General features: G+C 37.3%; 2 protein-coding genes across 2 annotated transcripts; both read left to right on the top strand.

Moving 5' to 3' along the window:
- Positions 1-411: 411 nt before the first annotated feature.
- Positions 412-12,868, top strand: LOC129452061 (interferon-induced GTP-binding protein Mx-like). Its single transcript, XM_073855258.1, has 12 exons — positions 412-805; positions 4,470-4,708; positions 4,845-4,982; positions 5,098-5,252; positions 5,578-5,716; positions 5,850-6,048; positions 6,186-6,264; positions 6,364-6,486; positions 7,956-8,088; positions 8,169-8,327; positions 8,483-8,775; positions 12,434-12,868. The coding sequence occupies exons 2-12, from the start codon at positions 4,522-4,524 to the stop codon at positions 12,683-12,685; spliced, it is 1,857 nt and encodes a 618-aa protein (XP_073711359.1). The 5' UTR covers positions 412-805; positions 4,470-4,521; the 3' UTR covers positions 12,686-12,868.
- A 7,437-nt stretch (positions 12,869-20,305) lies between these two features.
- On the top strand, positions 20,306-24,553 carry LOC129452060 (interferon-induced GTP-binding protein Mx). The gene is made up of 11 exons (XM_073855259.1): positions 20,306-20,597; positions 20,734-20,871; positions 20,981-21,135; positions 21,413-21,551; positions 21,687-21,885; positions 22,023-22,101; positions 22,215-22,337; positions 22,710-22,842; positions 22,919-23,080; positions 23,196-23,497; positions 24,089-24,553. The coding sequence occupies exons 1-11, from the start codon at positions 20,330-20,332 to the stop codon at positions 24,332-24,334; spliced, it is 1,944 nt and encodes a 647-aa protein (XP_073711360.1). The 5' UTR covers positions 20,306-20,329; the 3' UTR covers positions 24,335-24,553.
- The last annotated feature ends 630 nt before the right edge of the window (positions 24,554-25,183 follow it).

Here is a 25,183-nt window from a genome sequence, read left to right as displayed (position 1 = left end):
TGTTAAAACTAGTTATATGTCCTAATTAAACTAAGTCCTAGTCCTGGTTTAAACTAATCCCTGTCCTGGAAATTGCTCACTACTTACAGAGCGGATTTTTCGTTTAGCCTGTAACTTTACAACATTGGGAGATTGATCATAATCTAGTTCAATTCTATATCCGAAAAACCCAACCACTCAATGTTAGGGTTTGGTTCAGGCCTTCCTATCAGGTCATCCCAAATCATGAAGCGCACTTCTCGCTCATCTCAAAGTGTTGCAGTACCTACGTGTACTAATCCCTAATCCCTGGACGGCTGAATTATTGAAAATTATTGATGAAATAATAAAAATGACATTCAAGGTTGCACTTCCTTTGGGGTTTGTGGCACACTTGTTTATTATTCTCTGCAAAATGGGAAGTGTTACACACTTTTTCATTATCTGATTTCTAGACTAATGTCCTAAAGACATCTCTACTTTGGCAGTTTACCATCTGATTTTACTCAGTGACTAGTCTAGTCTTGCGACTAAAACTCGGCGAAACCATTCAGTGAATGGGGGTAGTAATTTCCCAGATATTCAGAAACAAGCCATAACTTTGTTTTATTTGTGACTTTTTGGATAGAAAAATACGATTTCAATTTCTATTACATTACAACAATTATTGTTACTAATAAAATGATCTTTGGGGTGCAAGGGCCTTTAAAACCCCCCATTAACTCCCCCATTAGTAGCGCCCCTAGATAAAATGAAACCAAAACGACAAAGTAATATAGTAGCCTATCTCAGTTCTCTTTTCATATTCCTGTGCCTTTGCTGTTCCGTGAGTATACCTGCATCTTTCTGCCTTCATCTGTTTCTTTACCGAAATTACACATTTCTCTCAACTGTAAAGAGAATTGTAAAATTTTGTGTCTACTTTTGACCTTGTTTTTGATTTATTTTTTAAAGTTTATTGTAAGGAAGCTATATAGCCGCGACATAATTTAAAAGACTATTATGTCTCCTAAGTTTACTTAACTTGGCAAATGCTTAACATCTGGTTACTATGCAATGCATACTTATTCGTTGTTGTTTTGTTTTTTGTGTGTGCCGTGATTATGAATGCAGCCTAAATGATGCCATGGGTCTAGCGACGCCCCTTTACTGCATTTAGTGAAGGAATGAAATAAAGCATTTTAAAATGCCCCTATTTTTTTTAAACAAAGTCTTAGACAATGTCCATGTGCATTTGACGCGTGGGTTATAGTCGTGAGTTTTAAATTTTATAACTCAGGCTTATAATTACTGCACGTGGCCGAAGCAGACAAAGCGCGCTGCTTGCGATCAGCTCATAATGAAAGTGAAAGAATGAATCCTACATCTTCAAATAATGCTGATTTTGCTGAAAACACAAAAAAACTAAATAGTTGGGGTTAACAATAAAAAAGCGCTATTTACAATGGGTAGAATTTATTTTATTTCATGTACAATAAAGTATATTAGCATAAGGGATGTCCCCGAGAGCAAAATCAATATAACAATATGCGACCATATTACTTAAATAATACATTTCTAAATCTTAACAATGAGGATTCGAAGCAATTGCAGACTAAATGTACTCCACACAGATAAAAATATATTTGAAAAATTGAAACCATTGAGAAGTGTAAAAGTAATTGTGTTTTATATAAAAAAGTCGCAGCTCCCCCATTTCCCCGCATTTGTTTGCAGGCTTGCCATCTGGCGGTGCTGCTAACATATCGCGGCAGCTGACTAAAGTGGCCAATGCACGGTTTAGTTATCTCTTTAATATCTGGGGGTATTAATTTAATATTTTTTTGTTGGGGGGGTTCATGCATACCACACTAATTTAATTAAGAGTCAATTCCACTCCCGAATAACATATGCTTTAGACGTTATAGAATTATGGTTCAGTTTAGAAATAAAAACAACTCTACACACAGTGGTGTAGTGCAGGGTATACGCAGGTATTGTTAGGGTGGAGGAAAACAGGCAAATGGATCAGTGCGGATAACAGAAAAATCTTTATTTAAATAATAATGGGTGTAAACAGACAGTAGCACGTCTGGGCGCTAAGGCCACTCCGAGGCAGACGGCTGAGGCGGAAGCACACACAGACACTGGGGAGAACAGCCACACACGTTCGGGCTCCGTCCAGACAAACGAACGGTGGGAGAGAGTATCATACAACAGTTAATTAAATCCACAACACCACAAAATGTTCCACTGCTTACTGACGGGGTAAATGATCCTCAGAGGGGAGACAGGGTGAGATGAACCAATGCCGCGGTGAATACACCAGCCAAGCTGGACCGCGGCTGCAGACCCTGAATGGGTACGCTGGACAGCGCCCAACCAACTGGCAGTCGGAGCTGAGGAGGGGAGCAGAGCAGTGGACAACTTGGCAGATAGCACTGCAGTCTTTAAGCAGGAAGATGGAGAAAACAGTCTCTATAACAGTCAGCGATCACAGAAACAGTATCTAGAGAATGATTCCTGGGCAGCAGAGAGCACAGATTAAGGGAAACAATTAATGAACAAACTAGACGTATCAAAAGCACACAACAAGACAGGACTAGAAGCTAGTAGCTGGCGAGAACATACACAGACGAACTTGCAACGAGACATTGAAAACACAGGGAATATATACTGAACAGATGAGGGGAAAACAAGCTACAGGTGAGGATGACACAATGAGGAAATCACACAGAGCAGGAACACCTGTGAGGGAAGCACATGTGAACCTGTGAAACACAAAAATACAGGACAACCAAAGCACTAACAACACAAAACACATAAATATATTTATATATATAAACATATATATAAATATATATATATATATACACACACACACACACATGAAAACAGTACACTAGACTAAACAAGACATAAGGTGTGTTCGACTTCATGCGGCGCTGCGCAGACCGATCGGTGGCTGACTTGAAGCAGTGCATTCCGGTTAGTATTTTTGTCCGACTTCAGCTGGCGCTGCAGGCACGTGACTGTGTCATATGGTTTTTAAGTACCGCGAGAGCGATTCGAGATCAGCCGCCTGAGTTAGCCAGCGCAGTTCGCGAAGAGGAGCTGCACGGGCTGTAATGACGACACAGCTGTTTCACCATTGGTCGGATTCACCACATGACAACAATCACGTGTGTTTCGTGCTTTTTTCACGCCCTCAGTTCCACAAACGCTCACAAATCTGTATTTTTATAACAGTTAAAGCTCTTTTCATGTAGTCGCGATGTTATATTGTGTCATCTTCATCAAAATAAAATGGATAAAAAACGTAGACCCCACTACATTGGTATTTAAATAATATATGCTTATGTTGAACTTTATTCTTGTAAAAACAGATGCTGTAACGTTAAGCCTCTTCAGTTCCACTCATGCTCATACACGGACATTCAAAACAGTATAATTCACTTTTTATGTAGTTTACATCTTACAAATCATGTTTAATGCGATTAAGCAAGCAAACGGCACGTGATCAGCCATGCCTGACGTAAATGCAGCAAACTACGGGAACCACAGCGCGTCCGACTTCACGTCCCCGGTTTCAGCTCCTCCCCGCGGCTAATCTCGCCGATCGGTTACATCCAGCCACAGCCGATGTCGAACACACCTATAAAAACAAAAGCCGTTTCTCAATGTCAAGGATACTTCCTTGACAGGACTAGTCCTTACAAGTCACTTCCTTCAGAGGCGAGGCGAGGCTCCTTTTAAGCATTCGGAGAACACGTTAAATGGAACAGGCTAACAAGTGCACGTCATTACGTCATTGCGTGATTGAAAGGTGTGCTTTCGGTGCTGCGCGCATAGGATTGTGGGTGATTTCAGCGCGTGAAGAGCGCGAAGGATACAAATTTGCATCCTTTCCTGTATATGGGATATTTCTCGAACGAAGGACTCAGTCCTTGGCTGAAATTTCGAGGATCCTTGACATTGGAACAGTCCTTCGACGGACGTCGATGACGTAGCATCCTCGAAATTCTAGCTTCCGAGGATCCTTCCTTGACATTGAGAAACGGCTAAAGACTAGAGGAAGCAAGGGAGCAGGGAAAAATGACAACACACAATGACAAGAGAATACAAGGGAGCGGGGAAAAAGTCACAAGACACGGGAAAAACGTGGTCTAATATGACAACACTAAAACCACGTTCTCCCACACAAAACATTGTACTGTCAGGACCCTGCCACACAAAACTAGATATAATAACCAAACAAGATTATGGCAGAGTCCTAACAGGTATACGGAGTATACCCAACTTTATTTGATGGCAGGGGGGTATACCCACTTCTACTGGGGGCATACATTAAGAGTATACCCAGTTCTCCAGACACCACTACACCACTGTCTACACACTATATTCACTGCTGGACTGTGTTAATATACTGGTGTTAAAATTGTGTTTAAGACTCAAATATGCCAAAATAGATCCATTTACTAAAACACTGAGGACACTATTATATTTTGCAGAACCAACATATATAGTTTAAACACCTCAACACGGTTCGTCAAAGCAGGAATTATGAATAGTCTGAATGAATACTATGAAGAAAGGGTGCGTCCCTGTATTGACCTAGTGGACAGACTCAGGTCACTTGGTATCGAGAAGGACCTGAATCTGCCAGCTATTGCTGTTATAGGTGATCAGAGCTCAGGAAAGAGTTCTGTATTGGAGGCTCTGTCAGGTGTGGCACTGCCCAGAGGAACAGGTAATACAATTCAAACATAATTCAAGTACAGTGATCTGCAGACTGCCTGTTTAAACATTGTAGTTGTCTCTTTCTCTTGCTTGCTCGCTCTCTCTATCAGACAAATAAATAGATTGCTAACTATCTGTTAATGCAGGTATTGTCACACGATGTCCTCTTGTACTGAAATTAAAGAAAGTTACAAATAATGTTACCTGGCATGGATTGTTGTCATATAATGATAAAATAATAAAACTGAAGAATCCAGCAGAAATAGAGATGGCTGTCCTAGATGGTTTGTATTACATGGTTTCTAAATTGACTCATAACATTTCATTATTAAAAGTTAAATCAATTGTGTTTCATCATCTTTGAGGTGATGTCAGCATAACGTTGTATTGTGTATGTAGCTCAGACAGCATTGGCTGGACAAGGAGAAGGAATCAGTCATGAGATGATCACTCTGGAAATCAAGTCCTGTGATGTTCCTGATCTTACTCTCATTGACCTGCCAGGAATTGCTAGAGTTGCCACTGGTAACCAGCCTAGTGACATTGGGATACAAGTAAGACTAAACCTGAAATGAACTCTGTATGCACATTTAGTGAACTGTTGCCAGACAGAATAAAACAAGTTATATTTCTTTATGGAAGTATATGTAAAACCTAGCACGGTAATGCTGCCAAGTTATGATGAATAGTTTGAACCATGTGCATATGAACGGTAACAGAGGCAAACAATTGTTAAAACACATCAAACCAACCTTATTCTTATAATTGCTGATTGCTGAGGCAAGACTTTGCAAAATATCTACGTTTTTCATGGGTTTAAAGATTTAAAAAGTCTCTCAATGCAATTATTGTTAGATTTTTTTGTGTTATCCGTTATAGATAAAAGATCTAATTGAAAAGTACATTAAACGACAAGAGACCATCAGCTTGGTCGTTATACCAGCAAACGGTGAAATTGCCACCACTGAAGCACTACAGATGGCAAAAAATGTAGATCCAAATGGGAACAGGACACTGGGTAAGTAACATTTCAGGCTAATCGAATTAGCCTACTGAATAAGTGACTTTACCTCAGACTTTGTTCTTGTTATCTTGCTTCGTAAAATAAAATAAAACATTTACACAATCCTGATTGATTTTTATGCATATAGGGATTTTGACTAAACCAGACTTGGTGGACAAAGGAATGGAGAAGACAATTGTCAACATTGTCAACAATAATGAGATACCACTGAACAAGGGCTATATGATTGTAAAGTGCCGTGGCCAGCAAGACATCAATGAGAATCTTACTCTGGTCGAAGCTTTGGAAAAAGAAAGAGAGTTTTTTAATGAAAATTTTCATTTTAGGCAAGAAATTTACTTAAGAAAAAACGTACTTGATTTATTAAAAAGCGTACAGAACAAACAATTTAAGTTGGTCTGTGGAATATAAAAGTAATTTTAGTTTTTTAAATAGCAGTTCTGACAAAATTCTTTCTCTGCAGGCCTCTTCTTGAGGAAGGTAAAGCTACAGTACCTCTTCTTGCAGAACGGCTTACTAAAGAATTGGTTATACACATTACTGTAAGTATATGCAAAATTACAGAGAATATAAAACATGGAAGGCTGGAAAAAGTTGTGAAGAAAGGATTTTACATCTTATTGTCTTTTTTTCACCTTTAGAATTTACTGCCACAGTTACAAACCCAACTTAAGGAGAAATTAACAGAGACCATTGAGGAACTTAAAGTACTGGGAGATGAAGTTCCTCTTGATCAAGATGACAGGCAGGAATTCCTGTCTATGGTGAATATATGACACAGATGAGAGAGAGAGAGAGAGAGTGTGTGTGTGTGTGTGTGTGTGTGTGTGTGTGTGTGTGTGTGTGTGGGTGTGTGTGTGTGTGTGTGTGTGTGTACCTGGTAATTATCACGTTGTGGGGGACCAATTTTCCCCATAAAGATAGGAATACCAGTGTTTTTGTGACCTTGTGGGGACATTTTGATGTTCCCATGAGGAAACAAGCTTATAAATCAAACAGAATGATGTTTCTTGAAAATGTGAAGTAGAAGAAGGGTTTCTGTGATGGTTGGGGTTAGGGAATGGGGTAGGTTAGGGGAATAGAATATACAGTTTGTACAATATAAAATGCATTACGTCTATGGAATGTCCCCACAAAACATGGAAACCAGAATGTGTGTGTGTGTGTGTGTGTGTGTGTGTGTGTGTGTGTGTGTGTGTGTGTGTGTGTGAGACTCTGTGCCCGGTTGCATGAAAGTCCTTAAGCTAAGAAATCCCTTAAATATAAGGTTAAGGGTGCCCTTAATAAAAAATGGGTTGCAAGAAAAACCTTTAAGTGAACCTTAAGGCTGTCAATAAGTATTTACCCTTAAATGCTAAATTATTACCTTAAGTTCTGCTATGCGTTGCAACAAAGTCCTTAAGTCCAATTTTCCCTTAAAAACTTAAGGGACTATAACAGGTCCCTTAACGTCACACGCGATGGCTGATTGTATGGTTATTTAAGAAAATGAAGTACCAACGCGCATTTCTAACGATCGAAATAATCCCTAGAGAAAAGTGATGCGTATTTATTAGGAGAATAGCGGTTTGATCGTCCGTCAATCTAAAGTGTTTCCAGTTTGAATTACTTTGAGGTTTTATACATGCGGCACTTTACAGTCTGTTATTTGCGATGTTTCATTGTACACAAATCCGCCGTCTGTTGAGCTGCGTGCGTTGATTTGTTACCGCTGTGAGATTTTGTAACTACAGCAACCGCGTCTCCGCTGCCGTGTTTTGGCAGAGACTGCCGTAAAATACTTAGTATAAACACTTAGGTAAGGGTGACAGTTAAGACCTTTGTTGCAACGCTCTTAAATAAATCCCTTACCTCAGGGATTTTTTCTCCCTCAGGGAAACCCTCACTTAAGGAGTTTCATGCAACCGGGCACTGGTCTTTGAAAACCCAACTGCAAATCATCCTAAAGAACATTCTGTGAAAATATAACCTTGATATCTTATTAATATCTAAAATAAATATTAATATCTTTAATATTGACCAAGTAAGGTCATGTCAAAGATTGAAATGAATGTGAAATCATTAAAATCCAACTCTGATGCTCCTAAAACTATGAAGGATTATGAGCATGGAGCATGGATTTCACAAGCAGGGTTAGTATATAGTCCACCAGCAAGTGTCAGTCTGTTCTTTAATATGTGTGAATGATTTCATTAGGTTGTTTTTGTAAAAAAAATACATTTGTGCTCTACAGAAAATTGGTCAGTTTTATGATTTACTTGGAAAAGTAAAAAGGGCAGAAGAAGATCTGAAAAAGTCAGAAATGAGGGTCTTTTCCAAAATCAGGACTGAATTTATTAAATGGAACAACATCCTGGATAAAACTGGTGAGAATAAGTTAAGGGGGGCTGCATAGGCTGGATCAGTGCTTGTATTTTTTATGATTCTTTGTAAATATTTTCTATAGCGGAGCAAATCCTTGGAGATGAGGTTAAAGAGTTAATTGAAAATTGTAGAGGAATAGAGCTTCCTGGTTTTGTTAGCTACAGAACATTTGAAAGCATTGTCAAGAAACTAATTGAGGAGCTAGAGGAACCTGCTTTAAATCTCCTCAAAGATGTCACAGGTAACAGCTTTTATAAAGATTACTACTACCACAACACAACAAAATTATGGCTTTTTCAAAATGATTGACAGAATTACAATCAATGGCAAACATGCATGGTAATGTGTTTTATCCTATGATTGGCTCATCTGTTTTCTGTTCCCTATTATTTACAGATATTGTTAACGGTTGGGTGAACACTACTGTTAGCTCTCTCTTTAAGGCATTCTCTAACCTCCGGAATGCTGCTAAAGATCGAATTAAAGATATTCTTAAAAAAGAGTTTCAGAATGCAGAGGAGAAAGTGAAATCTCAGTTGACACTAGAGAAGATTGTCTTCTCTCAAGATCCACTTTACATTCGCCAGCGACTGCATGTGCAAAGTTCAAACTTTTTGGCTACTCCAAGTTTAAAGAATGCCAGTGTTGATGTACGCGAGATGGTGCAGCATCTTAAAAGCTATTTAATGGTAATCATTCATAACATTCATGCACCAGTTTAGGAATTTGCCTTTGATGGGGCATCATATTTTCAGCTCATTACAGATTGTTCCACATTTATTAGTTTATTATACTAGACATTGAAATGTTCAAACAAAATGTTTACATTCCTCAGAAAAGTCAGTTTATACATGGTTTATGTATAATTGTCTTTCCACTATAATGTTGGTTAGAAGAATAAAAAAAAAAAAAACACCACTTTGCAATTTGAAACTTGTATCTGCTACGTTTGTTAATGCACAATTAGGGTGACCATACGTACCATTCTTCCCGTACATGTCCTGGCCAGGAATTCGAGTGGATCTTCCGGAAGGTTCTCACATTTCAGTTAAAAACATAAACTTAAATAACAGTTGCTTTTCTAAACTTGAAATAATAAACCTCAATGCTGTATGTGGTCGACAAATATGACTTCCGGAAGACGCACCCAAAATCCTGGCCAGGACGTGTCTGGGGGCACGTATGGTCACCCTATGCCAGGGGTGTCCACTCCTGCTCCTGGAGGGCCGGTGTCTCTGCAGAGTTTTATTCCAACCCTAATCAAACACACCTGATCCAGCTAATCAAGGTCTTACTAGGCAGACTAGATACTTTGAGGCAGGTGTGTTGAGGGAAGTTTTAGCTAAACTCTGCAGGACACAGGCCCTCCAGGACCGACTTTGTGCATAGGGCAGGGGTGTCCAATAAACTAACATGCAAACATATGAGGAGCTCAGGAGCAAAAACCATTCGACACTCCCTCCGTCAAAAATGAAATACTGTAATGATATTAACTGGATGCTCTCAGCACATATTATTGGCCCTATTTTAACGATCTAAGCGCATTGTCTAAAGCGCACAGCGCAACGTCTAAATGGGCGTGTCCGAATCCACTTTTGCTAATTTAACGACGGGAAAATGGTTTGTGTGCCGAGCGCATGGTCGAAAAGGGTTGGTACAATTTTTTTTAATGAGAAATGGGAGTATTTCAGGCGTAACGTGCAATAAACCAATGAGAGTCTCAGCTCTCATCCCCTTTAAAAGCCTGTTGCACTGGCGCTATGTCTAATCCCTATTTAGATGACGGACTTTGTAAACTGAAAAACTAAGCGGAGGAAGAAGATCCCTAGTTTAAGATTAATGTTAAATAATTGTGTTGTTTTCACTTGTATTGAAATTGTTATTTTATGGATTAAAACCTTTAAAACCCATTTTCTTTTAGTCACGAAAGTAAAAAAGCAGGCTTTTAGTTGCTTTAAATGTATGGCTATCCATCATTAAAATATAATTTACAAGTATGTAAGAAAAGGTTTGTAATCTAAAAATACTTTATTTGTAACAAACAGGAGATAAAGAATTTACAAACCGCTCTCCTTTCAATACTTGGACAGCGTCACGAGATTTGTAAGCATTACTTAAAAATGTTTCTCATCTCACCATATCCACAGGTACAGAGTCGTCATATACAATAAATCCGTGAGGCAGCATTTAAAAAAACATTTAAAAACAGATGCATTTGTTTAAAGCAAAGCGTTTATTTTCTTAGGCTGCAGATGAAGCAGCTCTTTGTGCCTTCTAACGTCTCATAATTAGTCCTCATTTATGTCCAAGAGACTCAATAATAATCTTTTACATTCAATCCTTTAATCTTTCATATTTAAAAGCGTTTTTGTGCTGCTGCGCATTCATGTATGTGTTAAGCAAACCCGCGTTGTCGTCCGGTTTAGGCGCATACTAATGCGCTCTTTAAATAACAAAAAAAATATTGCGCCATTGACTTTAGACTAGGTTTTTTTGGTCAATGGCGTAGTCTGTTTTAGTTGTCTCAAAATAGCAACACGCCAACAATGCGCCCAGTGTTGGGAAAGTTCACTTTCTACATGAACTAGTTCAGTTCACGGTTCACAAATTTTAAAATGAACTAGTTCAGTTCATAGTTCATATTTCCAAATTTTGAACTAGTTCACAGTTCCAAAAATGAACTAATTTATAGTTCTTTTTCCCCATATTATTATTATTTTTTTTAAATATTGCCATTATAGCCCATATAGAACCACAGACAGCAATTATTTTATCAGTTTTAACACTGAAGCTAAATGCATCAGATTTCATCTTGATATCCAACTTTAAATCAAGGTTTACGAGCATTGACTGTCTTTTAATTTTTGTATTTGCTTGCACATACCTTGAAAGGCTAGCCGGTGCTTCAAGGGGGTTTTCCGGGCGAGAAGCGCTGCGTGTATGACAACTCGCAGGTATTGCACACCGCACCTGCACGTTAAATAGCGTGAGCTTAGTCAAAGTCTATTTCAAGATCCAGAATATGCGTAAGCAGCCTTTGTTAATCGTTAACGATTTAGGACAAATATGATGTTATTTAATATTAAACTATGCGCGTGGCGCGGCAGGGATTTGGATAGCAGCGTCCAGTCAGTGTTGTTTTGATGACGTATGCAGCCTGGTGGCAGTGTTGCCAGATTGGGTGATTTTTCCGCTACACACTAAGGCCTGTTTACAGTTGCTGCGTCCGAAACCGCCTACTACATACTATATAGTACGCGAAAAGCAGTAGGCGAGGCGAGTAGTATGTCCGAATACATATTCGAAAAACAGTATGCGAAAAGTACCCGGATGACCTACTACTTCCGGTTAGATTTTGCAGTGTGCATACGATGGACGCTTCACTATCCCATGATGCCCCGGACAAGGAGTTATCCAACGAAGAAGAAGAGGCACGCGGCTGTTTTCGCGCTAAAATGACACGACGTGATGACGACGTATGTCACGTGATGTAACAACATGGCGGATGTAGTACGTCCGAATCTCATTCATACTACCAGGATTCATACTATACAGTACCTACTGTTTTAACGCCAAGTAAGTAGGTACTTCATCTAATTCAGTACCTACTATACAGTATGCGGTTTCGGACGCAGCCAGTGTGTTTAAGACGGGTTTTCGCCTGGAAGACTCTATAGAAATCTGGCACCCTACTGAATGACGTTAAACTGAGAGAACGTGCCGTTCACAAGCCCCAGAATGAACGAGTTCACCTTGCGTTCATCAGGCAGTAATACAGTACGTTCAGTTCACGTTCGCCCAAAATATGAACTAGTTCATGAACTTTCGTTCAATGAACTCGTTCAGGCACAACACTGAATGCGCCTGAACACACCTCGTTTTCAGACCAGAACGCTTATGGGCGCAAAAGGGGGAGCATGCATTTGCTATTTAAACAACGCGGCGCTAAACGTGAAAATTATAATTGCGCAGGGTGGAAACTAGCAAATGACACTTGCGTCGCGCATTGCGCTGCATTGCCCCGGGTGTAAGATAGAGCCCTATGTTTAAGAAATACATTTGCCTCAAATTTGCTTAATTTCAACCTCAGGCCATTCTGAAAGACCGGTTTGTTGGCAGAATCCATTAAGAGTCTAATAAATTTGCTAATTTACAAGAAAACATGACAGATGCACTAAGAGGGATTTGCATCTGAGCTCATCATATTATATCAATTAACCCTATGAATGGACTTTATGTAAGGTGTTAACAAATGAACGTTTAAGGTCATGTGACAAATGCTGCCCTGTTTGAGTTACAGTTGTGCATTTAAATGACCTCATGTAATTTGTCTGTATTTGCTGCTAGATCACATCTGACCGTCTGGCAAACCAAGTGCCAATGATAATCCGCTACCACATGCTGGAGCAGTACATATTTCAGCTTCAGAAGGCGATGCTTGCCATGATCGGAAGGGACAATGCAGAAGATCTGCTCAGAGAAGATATTGATGTTGCCCGTAAAAGAAGAGAGTTGAAAGAACGCTTGGAGCGCCTGGAGGGTGGTAGCAAAGAAATAAATGAGTTTAAGAAAGCTCCATATTACGCAAAGTTATTTTGATACACCACTGTAATACGATTAGCTCATTTGCAGGATGTCCAAAGAAGTGTGCATATTTGTTTATTTTTCCATGCTGTTGCTGTCAAGATGGTTTAATATTAGAGAGGTCAGCTTGTATTTCTTGTCCTTGCCATTTTATCTTGCACTGATATATAAATAAACATTTTATTCGCTTTTGCATAATATTGAGCAAATGATTAACATTATTATGTAAACCTGCATAAATATTTAAAATAATAAGCTGTGTTAGTTGCTATGTTTAAATTAGGCTACACACACACACACACACACATACACACACACACACACACACACACACACACACACACACACACACACACACAGACACACACACACACACACACACACACACACACACAAAAAAAAAAAAACATTTTACACATGGGGACTTTCAATTTCATTGAAGAAGAGTCCCTATCATTTATTGCGTTAAGATGGCATGCTCCTCTTCTACATTTTTAGTACACCCCACTTTCTTATGTGTATCTCAAGAAGCCATGCTATATGCGAAAAATAAATATTTTAGATAAAACTACAGCAATAATAAATAAAAAAAGACAAAACACAATTGTAAGAAACATTACAGTGCCTTACTTGCTCAACTTTCAAACAAACCCAGTTGCTTTTAGATTGAGAGATGCTGTGTGACTAAGCAGAAAGTCATGACAGTACAGAAAAAAAGCCTATAAACTACAGAAATCAATAATTATTCAATGTTTTTCCTAAAATAAAAGTAATTTAACGTCAATGGCTTTTAAGTCTTTCGTATTCACTCTCAAAATAGCTGGGTTATTTTTGACCCATATGGGTAAATATTGGACAGAACATGTGCTGGGTTAAAAATTACCCTGTGCTGGGTTAAAAATGACCCAATGTTGGGTTGTTGTTATGCAACCACGGGGAATAATAACCCAGCAGTTGGGTTAAAATAAACCAGCATTGGGTCAATTGGTGGGTTGAACTACTATACAGTAGGCTATTTGGTGTGTTTGACTTCATGACAAACTGCATGATCCGATCGGCGTATAAAATCAAATTACTGAAATGACTGAAGAGCAGACCGGTTTGGTGCCACAAGAACCGACAGGCATGAGAGTGCTTTCACACGGTGAAGTGAAGGATGTGTTGATTTTTACCTTTTTGTGTTAAGCTTTTAACATATTATGTGTAATTTTAACACATTATGTGTCATTTTGTTTTGATTTTGTGTTAAAATAAAACACAAGTTGTGGTGTGCTTCTTTGACTGTTATAAAAACAAGAAATTAAAGGTCAAGTGCCCAGATAAAGGTAAAATGAATCACTGTTAGGTTAACTTTTTGTTATTAATTATTTCTTCAGTGATTGTGTTTTTTAACAGAAGGTGTTCATCATTAATGTTCATTGGTTACTTGATTATCTTAACCACTTCAACACTGAATCATATTAATAATATTTAGTGTATATTCAGTTCTCATGACAAATTGGATGATGATTTGGCGAGACCTTGCTCCCTTTACTGTTTTGCCTATATGATCTGTGACAAACTAAATATCAATCACAACATTTCTGGTAACTTGTTCTCCTTTTCTAGAAAACTGTTTAACCACAAGAACCATTTATTGGTCATGTTCCACACATTTCTGTTTCGAAAGTGCATTTTCCCTTTGAAGATGAAGCATGCGAGACTTCAACTTTTCCACATCCTCTTTTATGACTTTAATTACCATTGTAGTCAACATTTAATTGTCTACTTTGATTTTGTAAAGTTTTTTCTTTATTACGATTAGCATATCTTATATAAATATATATAAATCTACCCAATCCTAATCCACCACTGAATTATTGAAAATTAATGATTAAATAATTAAAGTGAACATCCAAGGTTGCGCAACATTTGGTGTAGGGTTTCAAAAGTAACCAACTGTTTTGTGAGCGTGTGTGTACAAGAAAAGATTCACTGCACTGTGTGCACACTTTCAGATAAAATGAAACAGAAACTTAAATAAGGATATTGCGTCTTACAGTCAGTGGTGTAGTGGTGTCTGGAGAAGTGGGTATACTCTTAGTTTCCACCCCCAGTAGAAGTGGGTATACTCTTAATGTTTGCCCCTAGTAGAAGTGGGTATACCCCTGCCATCAAATAAAGAGGTGGGTATACTCCGTATACCTGCGTATACCCTGCACTACACCACTGCTTACAGTACTTTCCCATCTGTAGTCTGGTTCATTTGGTCAGGACCAAAGGCAAAAAATTATACATTGTAGCTTTTTTTAGCAGTTTTGGTTCCCTTTTACAACACACTGATTGCACTGGTCCGAACCTGTTGAAACAAACCAAAACGCAGTCATGCAATAACATCCACATTCTTCTTCTTCTTCTGGGTTTTACGGCAGCTGGCATCCAAATTGTTGCATTATTGCCATCTTCTGTTCTAACTTTGCCTTAGACTATATTCTATATCCAGTACAGTTTCTTTTAAGTAGTCGAATAAATATCTATTGCCTTTTCCCCTCTTTTTGTCCTATACTCTGTAACAAGAACATCATTTCTTGCCTTTACTGATTAAATGTCCCACATGATATCAGGACATGCTCCACCATCTCCTTTTCCTGGAGGACTATGTCTTAAGTTAATTAAAACGTGTTATATGGTGGTCGTTGAGGAGTCATTATATACACCTGATATTGAGCTTTTATTTGTATCCCTATGACCCTATTACTTACCAAGAGAGTTCCCACAGATATTTGTTACACTGGTGTACATTCATCAAAGGCTAATGCTGAAAACGGTAACCCAAACTATTGCAAAAACTGTGCAAGGGCTCCAAGTGATGTCTTCAGATACACAAAACTTTTTTATGGGCGATTTGTAAAATGGGGAAGTCCTTGTGTGGGTTTTATCAGTATGGAGGTGAGACTCAGTACTGGAAATACTCACCCTGCATGGAAAAGGGTGAAATCCATGATGCATATTAAGTCAACATTTCAATGTTTTTTATAACCGGTTTAATATTCATTATTTTAGTCAGGAACTGGTAGAGTTTAAAAATGTTGATTTATTGCAAAGCTGTGTAAATGTTTATAAGGGTACAGTTGTAAAACTTTTCAGGGGTGTAAAAGAGAGGATGGTTGCATTCTTAAAAACTGTGTTGTGTTTGAAGAAACCTTTGGAAAGAATCTTTTATTATACCTGTACCGAAAAATAAGGCACCAAAACCCTAAATGAGTACAGAGCAGTTATTACTTAATTGATTATGAAAACATTTGAGAAGATCATAAAGAATGCTCTTTTGTCAATTGTGGAATCTGTCACAATTCGCCAATAGGTAAGGGTGTTGATGATGCCATAAATACACTACTTAACATGGTTTTAACACATCTTGATGGGTTAAAGACTTTTGTGCATTTAGTTTTTTTATTTTTCTTTAGCTTTTAACTGTATTCAGCCTCATATTCTAGTGGATAGACTAAAAGGGCCCATGGTATTGATCCGGGGCTGATAGGTTGGCTTATGAATTTTTTAACTAATAGACCAGAACTTGTAAATGTAAACTGGGTTTTATATGATGTTCTCTTTTCCTCTGAGTCACCCGCAAGGACATGCTTTCACCTCTTCAATTTCACTGTAAAAAATGCAGCATGAAGTTAAAGCAACTTGTTTTTTTCAAGCCAATTCAACATATTATTTTAAGTTTTGGCTTGTATAGATAATTGACATATAATTTCAAGCTGAAATTGTTTATCTTAATTTTTTAAGTTAAAGTATACAATATGTGCTGATTTGACAAAAATGCTGCATGCTTTTTTTAAATACGTCATGTGATTACGTTTGCAGATGAATGTGTAATTGTGTCACTTCTGAACAATGAAGATTTTGATCATGGTTCTGTTCTGGAGGACTATATTGACTGGTGTACATTAATGCTTCTAAGACCAAAGAGATGGTTGTGGATTTTAGGAAGAACCCTATAACCATCTCTTTATTGAGGATCAGGCTGTTCAGATTGTACACTAATTAAAAAATGTCTGAGGTCCATGTCTGTACTGTCTCTAGTCCACTAGGTGTCAGCAAAATCTTGCGTACTGTATCGTGCTCGATGCTCTTTACAGAGCGCATTATGAGGCTGTGAATGTTTTAGTAGGCTATAGTACGTAGTTACACAAAAACTATTTGATATTAAGTGTAGCTTTACTTTAGAACATGGGAAATGGATCATGAACTAGTTCAATTCTATATCTGAAAAAAACTTAATGATTCAGGTCATTCCATATCAAGTCTTACCAGAGAAAATTAAGGTTTTGTCTGAGATATTGATGTAATAGAAATATAAGAATTAATATTTTATGTGTCTAATATTTTAAGTAGACTAATCGTTAAAAAACTATGAAGCCCCCTTTCTCGCTAATCTCAAAGTAGCCTATTGCAGTAGGCTACTCTCCAGTAGCAGTTTTAACATTAGTTTTAACATTAAGTGGCATGGCATCTTACGCACAGAAGCCACTGGCACGTGCCACTATGTTTAGTGGCACTTCCGGTTTCCATTGGCTCGTACCAGTGGCTCGTCGTGGCACTTCCGGTGTCCAGTGGCTCATGACACTTTTTAGTGGCTCGTCGAGTGGCACTTCCGCTGTCCAGTAGGCTCATACCACTCCGCCGATCGATCTATACTGTTTTGGCGTGCATTTGTGTAAATGCGGTACTTTGCAGAAAAAATATTATAATATTCTGCGAGATTCTTATAAATGACACTTTTTATTAAATACAACACATTGGCACTCGTTACATAAAAAACATGCCACTCACATACTAGATTTTCACAATTAATACATTTAGAAAAATTATATTAAAAACTAACAGTATTATACAATATACAAGCTCAGACAAATGCTGTGCTTTATAATATATAAAATAATATATATAATATAATAAAAATCCAACAGACATAAGTTTTACTGACATAGACAAGCCACTAAACGGAGTGGTATATGAGCCACTGGACATCGGAAGTGCCACTCGACGAGCCACTAAAAAGTGGCATGAGCCACTGGACACCGGAAGTGCCACTCGACGAGTCACTAAAAAGTGGCATGAGCCACTGGACACCGGAAGTGCCACTCGAGCCAATTGAAACCGGAAGTGCCACAAAACGTAGTGGCACGTGCCACTGGCTTCTGTGCGTAAGATGCCATGCCACTTAATGTTAAAACCCCTTCTATAGAGGAGCCATTTTTAATGCTATATAGCATGAAGAATATATATAGCATTTTTTTTATTATTATTTTTTAAATAGTGGGTAATATTTGTCAGCACATTTTATCTCTCTTTGACCTCTGTAGCCACGCTTTTACAGTAGTTTCTCATGTCCAGACTTATACTTCCTCATCAATATCATCTCTTACAGTTTACCATCTGATTTCACAGAAATTGACTCTAGTCTTAAGGCTTGAGGCTACATACAGTAAGACTGGAGGAAACCATGCAGTAAATGGGGGGAGTAATTTTGCCGAAAAAAGCAGAAACAGGTCAGAAATTTGTTTTATTGGTAACTCTTCGTATAGATACATTTATAATTTCTATAACATTAGGACTACAATTACTGTTACTAATCAAATTGATCTCTGGGGGCCCCAAAAGTGCGTGATCCCTTAGAATCGTCCAAACTACCCCCTTAGTGGCACCCCTAGATAAAATGAAACCGAAACGAAAAGGTAATATATAAAGTATCTCTGTTTTCGTTTCATATTCCTGTGCCTTTGTTCAGTGAGTATACATCTTTCTGTCTTCATCTCTATTTCTTTACCGAAATTACACATTCGTCTCAACTGTAAAGAGAACTGTAAAATGTTAATGTTGTGTTTACCTTGACCTGGTTTTGACTGATTTTTTTTAAGTTTATTGTAATGAAGTTATATTAAGCATTTTAATTAATCATCTTAACATATCTCCTAAACGTGTGTAAGTTTACTTACCAACTTAAGTATATGCTTAACTTGGCATATGCTTAAAGTAGCCTAAGTAAAAAAAAAAAACAGGGGTGAAGCGCAAAAGGTTTGGGTGTTTTGTGCCGTGTATGTAAATGATGCCGCATGGTCTAGCGACGCACCTTCACCTGGCTAACCGACCAGTCTCACAGAGAGCCGCGTGAATAAATTTGCGCAGAAGGCAGCATGGGGAAACCCTTTTCACTGCATTTAGTGAAGGAATGAAATACAGCTTTTTACCATTTAAGCTGTTTAAAATGCCCCTATTCTAGGCATTTTTTGCACAAAGTCTTAGACAATGTTGGTATACATTTGACGCGTGAGTTTCAGTCATGAGTTTTGATTTTTATGCCTGACTTTCTGGCTTAATTTAGTTACTGGACGTAGCGGAAGCAGAGCACGCTGCTTGGTTGCGGGCAGCTCAGCTCAGCTCAATAAACTGAAAGGAATACAAATAGCGGAAATGAATTCAAATAGCGTGTATGCATGTGACGTCACCTTTGGCGAAAGTGCCTGCGGTTACGCTCACTGAGTGGCAAGAGACAGAGCGGCAGAATTTGTGTACAGTGTGAAGTCAGCGAAAACACGGGAAAAACGCGTCTAAATTGGGGAAAGTTGTTGTGCGATAGACTATACTAAAAGATTCAACAAGATTTTGGAGCTATAGTTTTACAGACTGCCAAGAAACACCGAAAGGAGAAGTAAATTGATCGTTCATGCAAACATCCACAGACCACAGGTGGGTTGACAAGTTGCTAGGGTCACTTTCAAGCAGAGGTTTTACGTTCTACTTAAAAGTATTTTTTCAAGTATTTGTAATTTATCCGCGTTTTTCTTTGGAAATTATATACATTCAAAGCATATTATCATAATTTTTTACTTTATTACATTTCATAAATACAAGTTTTTGTTTTACTCAGGTTAAAGTAGGCTACACAATTTTAATGTAATTTGGTATTAAATAAATGTTAATATGCAATATTAAAGAATACACAGTATGATTCTATGCTTTAGAATGTAGTGAAGTAAACTTTTTCCCAATACAAACACCCTATAAACACAGTTGCTTGGAAAATGTAACTAATGTAAAGTATTGTCCACCTCTGCTATCAAGTCCAACTAAATTTAATTTAAGCTGATAATAGTCAGTTTTACTGGCATTTTCGCAGCAGCCGCTATGAAAACCAGCCATTTTGTTAAACGTTTGCCACCCAACAGGGCGTGCTCTGGCATGGTCACATGGAAAAGTGATGTCAATGCCTACTCTCTATACTATATAATATATATAATTTTAGTGCTATAAAAACGAAAGCAGACACTCTTTGATATGAATTTTGCTGAAAGCACAAGAAACTAAATAAACGGGGTTAACAATAACAAATCAATATTCATTATAACCATAATTTGTTTCATTTCATGTACATTAATTTATACAAATGGATGCCTCCGTGAACAAAATCAATGACAAACGTATGCAATCTTGATTCCTTATAAAAATAATAATTTTAAACAATCAAGATTCTATTGAAGACTAAACATTTATGTACTCCCCATAGATAAAAAAAGTCACACAAACACACAAAATGACAGAAAATCTGTAAAAAATATTCTCTGCATGTGTGTTCGGTGTTTCCAGCAGGAATCGCAGCATATCAAGAGCATGTTCCCCTATTTACTTGTGAGCTGGTGCCTGCTGGTGTCTGTGGAATTGTGTCTGGATAATTCCTCTAAGCAAGGATTTATGAATAGTCTGAATGAATACTATGAAGAAAAGGTGCGTCCCTCTATTGACCTAGTGGATAAACTCAGGTCACTTGGTGTCGAGAAGGACCTGAATCTGCCAGCTATTGCTGTTATAGGTGATCAGAGCTCAGGAAAGAGTTCTGTATTGGAGGCTCTGTCAGGTGTGGCACTGCCCAGAGGAACAGGTAATACAATTCAAACATAATTCAAGTACAGTGATCTGCAGACTGCCTGTTTAAACATTGTTATTCACTCTCTCTCTCTCTCTCTATCAGACAAATAAACCTTGATAAATAGATTGCTAAATATCTGTTAACACAGGTATTGTCACACGATGTCCTCTTGAACTGAAATTAAAGAGAGTTTCAACGAATGCTACCTGGCATGGATTGTTGTCATATAATGATCAAAAAATAAAACTGAAGAATCCAGCAGAAATAGAGAAGGCTGTCCTAGATGGTTTGTATTACATGGTTTCTAAATTGACGTATTTCATTTTATTGTTAAAAGTTAGATTAATTTTGATTCATCATGTGTGTAGTGATGTCAGCATAATTTGTCTATGTAGCTCAGACAGCATTGGCTGGACAAGGAGAAGGAATCAGTCATGAGATGATCACTCTGGAAATCAAGTCCAGTGATGTTCCTGATCTTACTCTCATTGACCTGCCAGGAATTGCTAGGGTTGCCACTGGTAACCAGCCTCAAGACATTGGGATACAAGTAAGAATAAACCTGATATGAACTCTGTATGCACATTTAGTGATAAGTAAACTGTTACCAGACAGAATACAACATGTTATATTTGAAATATTTTTTTATGGAAGTACTATGTAAACCCCAACATTGTAAAGGTAACAGAGGCAAACAATTGTCAAAACACATCAATCCACCATATTCTTATAATTGCTGATTGTTCAGGGCAGGCAAACTTCGTGGGTTTAAAGATTTAAAAAGTCTCCCTCCTTTAATGCAAATATTGTTTGGTTTTCTGGTATAGATAAAAAATCTAATTGAAAAGTACATTAAACGACAAGAGACCATCAGCTTGGTCGTTATACCAGCAAACATTGATATTGCCACCACTGAAGCACTTAATATGGCATCCAATGTAGATCCAGATGGGAACAGGACACTGGGTAAGTACCATTTCAGGCTAATTGAATTAGGCTATACTGAATAAGTGACTTTACCTCAGACTTTGTTTTTGTTTCCTTGCTTCGTAAAATAAAATGAAACATTTATACAATTTTGATTAATCTTTATGCCTATAGGGATTTTGACTAAACCAGACTTGGTGGATAAAGGCATGGAGGAGACAGTTGTCAAAATTGTCAACAATCTTGAGATACCACTGAAAAAGGGCTATATGATTGTAAAGTGCCGTGGCCAGCAAGAGATCAATGAGAATCTTACTCTGGTTGATGCTTTGGAAAAAGAAAGACAGTTTTTCAATGAACATTCTCATTTTAGGCAAGACATTTTGTTTTATAAACTTACTTGATTTATTCAAATAGTGTATTGCACAAACAAATTAATTTGGTCTGTGGAATATAAAACTAATTTTAGATTTTTAAATAGCAGTTCTCACAAAAAAAATTCTCTTGCAGGCCTCTTCTTGAGGAAGGTAAAGCTACAGTACCTCTTCTTGCAGAACGGCTCACTAAAGAATTGGTTATACACATTATTGTACGTATGCAAAATTACAGAGAATATAAAACATGGAAGCCTGGAAAAAGTTGTGAATACATGATTTTAGATCGCTGTACATTTCACATCTTATTATCTTTTTTCACCTTTAGAATTTACTGCCACAGTTACAAACCCAACTTAATGAGAAATTATCAAAGACCACCAAGGAACTTAAAGTACTGGGAGATGAAGTTCCTTTTGATCAAGATGAGAGGAATGATCTCCTGACTATGGTGAAAATATGAATATGTGTTTGTGTGTCCCTGGTCAACCCAGCTAAAGTAATTCTTTTGTGATTTACTGTTTTTACTTAAAATCATCCTATAATGTAATGAACATTCTGTTAAAATATAAACTTGATATCTTTAATGTTGACTGAGTAAGGTCATGTCAAAGATTCAATTGAAAGTGAAATCAATGAATGAAATCCAACTTTGATGCTCCTAAAATTAAGAAAGACTATGAGACTTAAGCCTGGATTTCACAAGCAGGGTTGCATATGTATATATAGTCCACCAGCAAGTGTCAGTCTGTTCTTTAATCTTTCTCAATTCTTTAATTATGTTGTTTTTGTAAAAAAAACAAAAAACATTTGTTCTCTACAGAAAATTCGTCAGTTTTATGATGTACTTGAAAAAGTAAAAGGGGCAGAAGAAGATCTTAAAGACTCAGATATAAGGGTCTTTTCCAAAATCAGAACTGAATTTGGTGAATGGAACGACCTCTTGGATAAGACTGGTAAGAGTTTAGGGGGGCTGCACAGGCTGTATCAGTGCTTGTATTTTTTATGATTCTTTGTAAATATTCTCTATAGCGGAGCAAATCCTCACATCAGATCAGATTGAAGTCTACATTAAAACTTTTAGAGGAAAAGAGCTTGCTGGATTTACTAACTACAAAACATTTGAAAGCATTATCAAGATACACCTCGAGGAGCTAGAGGAACCTGCTTTAAATATCCTAAAAGATGTCAAAGGTAACAGCTTTAATAAAGATGATTGTTATCAGTGCAATCAATGGCAAAGATGCATGGTCATGTATTTTATGTCCTCTGATTGATTCCTCTGTTTTCTCTTCCCTTTTATTTACAGATATTGTTCACAATGATGTGAACACTATTGCTAGCCATCACTTTAAGGGGTTCCCTGACCTCCTGAGGGCTGCTAAAGATCCCATTGAAGATATTCTTAAAAAAGAGCTTCAGAATGCAGAGGAGAAAGTGAAATCTCAGTTTAGAATGGAGAAGATTGTCTACTCTCAAGATCCTCTCTACAAACGAAAGGTAGATGAGGTAAAACTGGAAGTGCAGAGAGGCTATTTGGGTACGAAATATGCATCGAGCTTCAGTGCTGATGCACTCGAGATTGGGAAGCATCTTAAAGCCTATTTAATGGTAATCATTCATAACATTCATGCATCTTTACAGCTCATTACATATTGTTCCACATTCATTAGTTTATTATACTAGACATCAACAACTAGACATAAACAAAATGTTTACATTCCTCAGGAAAGTCAGTTACATACATGGTTTATGTATAATTGTCTTGTTGGTTAAAAGAATTTTAACAAAAAAAAACAACAACAACCACTTTACAATTTGAAACTTGTATCTGCTACATTTGCATTGACAAACATATGAGGAGCTCAGTTGCAAAAACCATTAAACGCCACCTCTGTCAAAAATGAGATACAGTAATGATATTAACCGAATGCTTTCGGCACGTTCATCATTTGCTTGAATTCCGCTTAATTTCAGCCTCAGGCCATTCAGAAATATCCAGAATCCATTCAAATAAAATTGCTAATTTACAAGACAACATGTCAGATGCACTAGGAGGGTTTTTGCATCTTAGCTTATCATAGTATATTAGTAAATTAACCCTATGAAGGGACTTAATGTAGGGTCCTGTGACAAATCTGCCCTGTTTGAGTTACAGCTGTGCATTTAAATGACCTGCAATTTGTCTGTATTTGCTGCTAGATCACATTTGACCGTCTGGCAAATCAAGTGCCACTGATAATCCAGTACCACATGCTGGAGCAGTACATATTTCATCTTCAAAATGAAATGCTTGCCATGATCAAAAGGAACAACGCAGAAGATCTGCTCAGAGAAGATTCTGGTGTTGCTCGTAAAAGAAAAGAGTTGAAAGATCGTTTGGAGCGCCTGAAGGATGCTAGCAAACAAATTACAACGTTTGTAAATGCTCCATATTTGGCAAAGTAATTTTGATACACCGTAATGCGATTAGCTCATTTGCAGGATGTCCACAGAAGTTTCATTGGACTGCTCTGTGCATATTTGTTTATGTTTCCATGCTGCTGTTTCTGTTAAGGTGCTTTATTATTAAAAAGGTCAGCTTGTATTATTTGAAAATACTAAGCTGTGTTAGTTGCTGTTTTAATAAAAAAATAAATAAAATAAATTTTACTCATTTTTTATTGTAAGCTAGAATAAGAGTCCCTATTCATTGTTTTAAGAAGACATGCTACTCATTTTCTAAATTTTTTAATACACCCCACTTTCTTATGTGGCTATATAGGCCAGATCTCAAGAAGCCATGCTAAATGCAAAATAGAAATATTTTAGATAAAATTACAGCAATAATAAATAAAAAAAGGACAAAACACAATTGCAAAAACATCTCCACTTGCTCAACTTTCAAACAAACCCAGTTGCTTTGAGATTGAGAGATGCTGTGTGACTAAGAAAAAAGCCTATAAACTACAGAAATCAATAATCATTCACAGTGTTTTTCTTAGAAATGAAAGTAAGTTTTGGCAGCATATTTAAGGTTAATAGTGTTTGTACACAACTAAAGTAATTTAATGTCAATGGCTTTTAAGCCTTCATATTAATACTATTTAACTAGATGTAGTAGATAATGAGTTTTATTTCTGTTTATAATCAGAGGCGGACACTACTTAAATATTACTTAAATATTTTTAGTTTACATAAAAGTAATTTTCATGTATTCGTATTTTATCAGTGTTTTTCTTTGGAAAACATATACATTCCAAAGCATATTATCATAATTTTTACTTCATATTTTCAGTTTCAGTTTATATTTAATAT

The sequence above is a fragment of the Misgurnus anguillicaudatus genome, chromosome 17 (assembly GCF_027580225.2).
Source record: "Misgurnus anguillicaudatus chromosome 17, ASM2758022v2, whole genome shotgun sequence".
NCBI lineage: Eukaryota > Metazoa > Chordata > Actinopteri > Cypriniformes > Cobitidae > Misgurnus > Misgurnus anguillicaudatus.
This window is presented reverse-complemented; position numbering and strand designations above follow the sequence as displayed.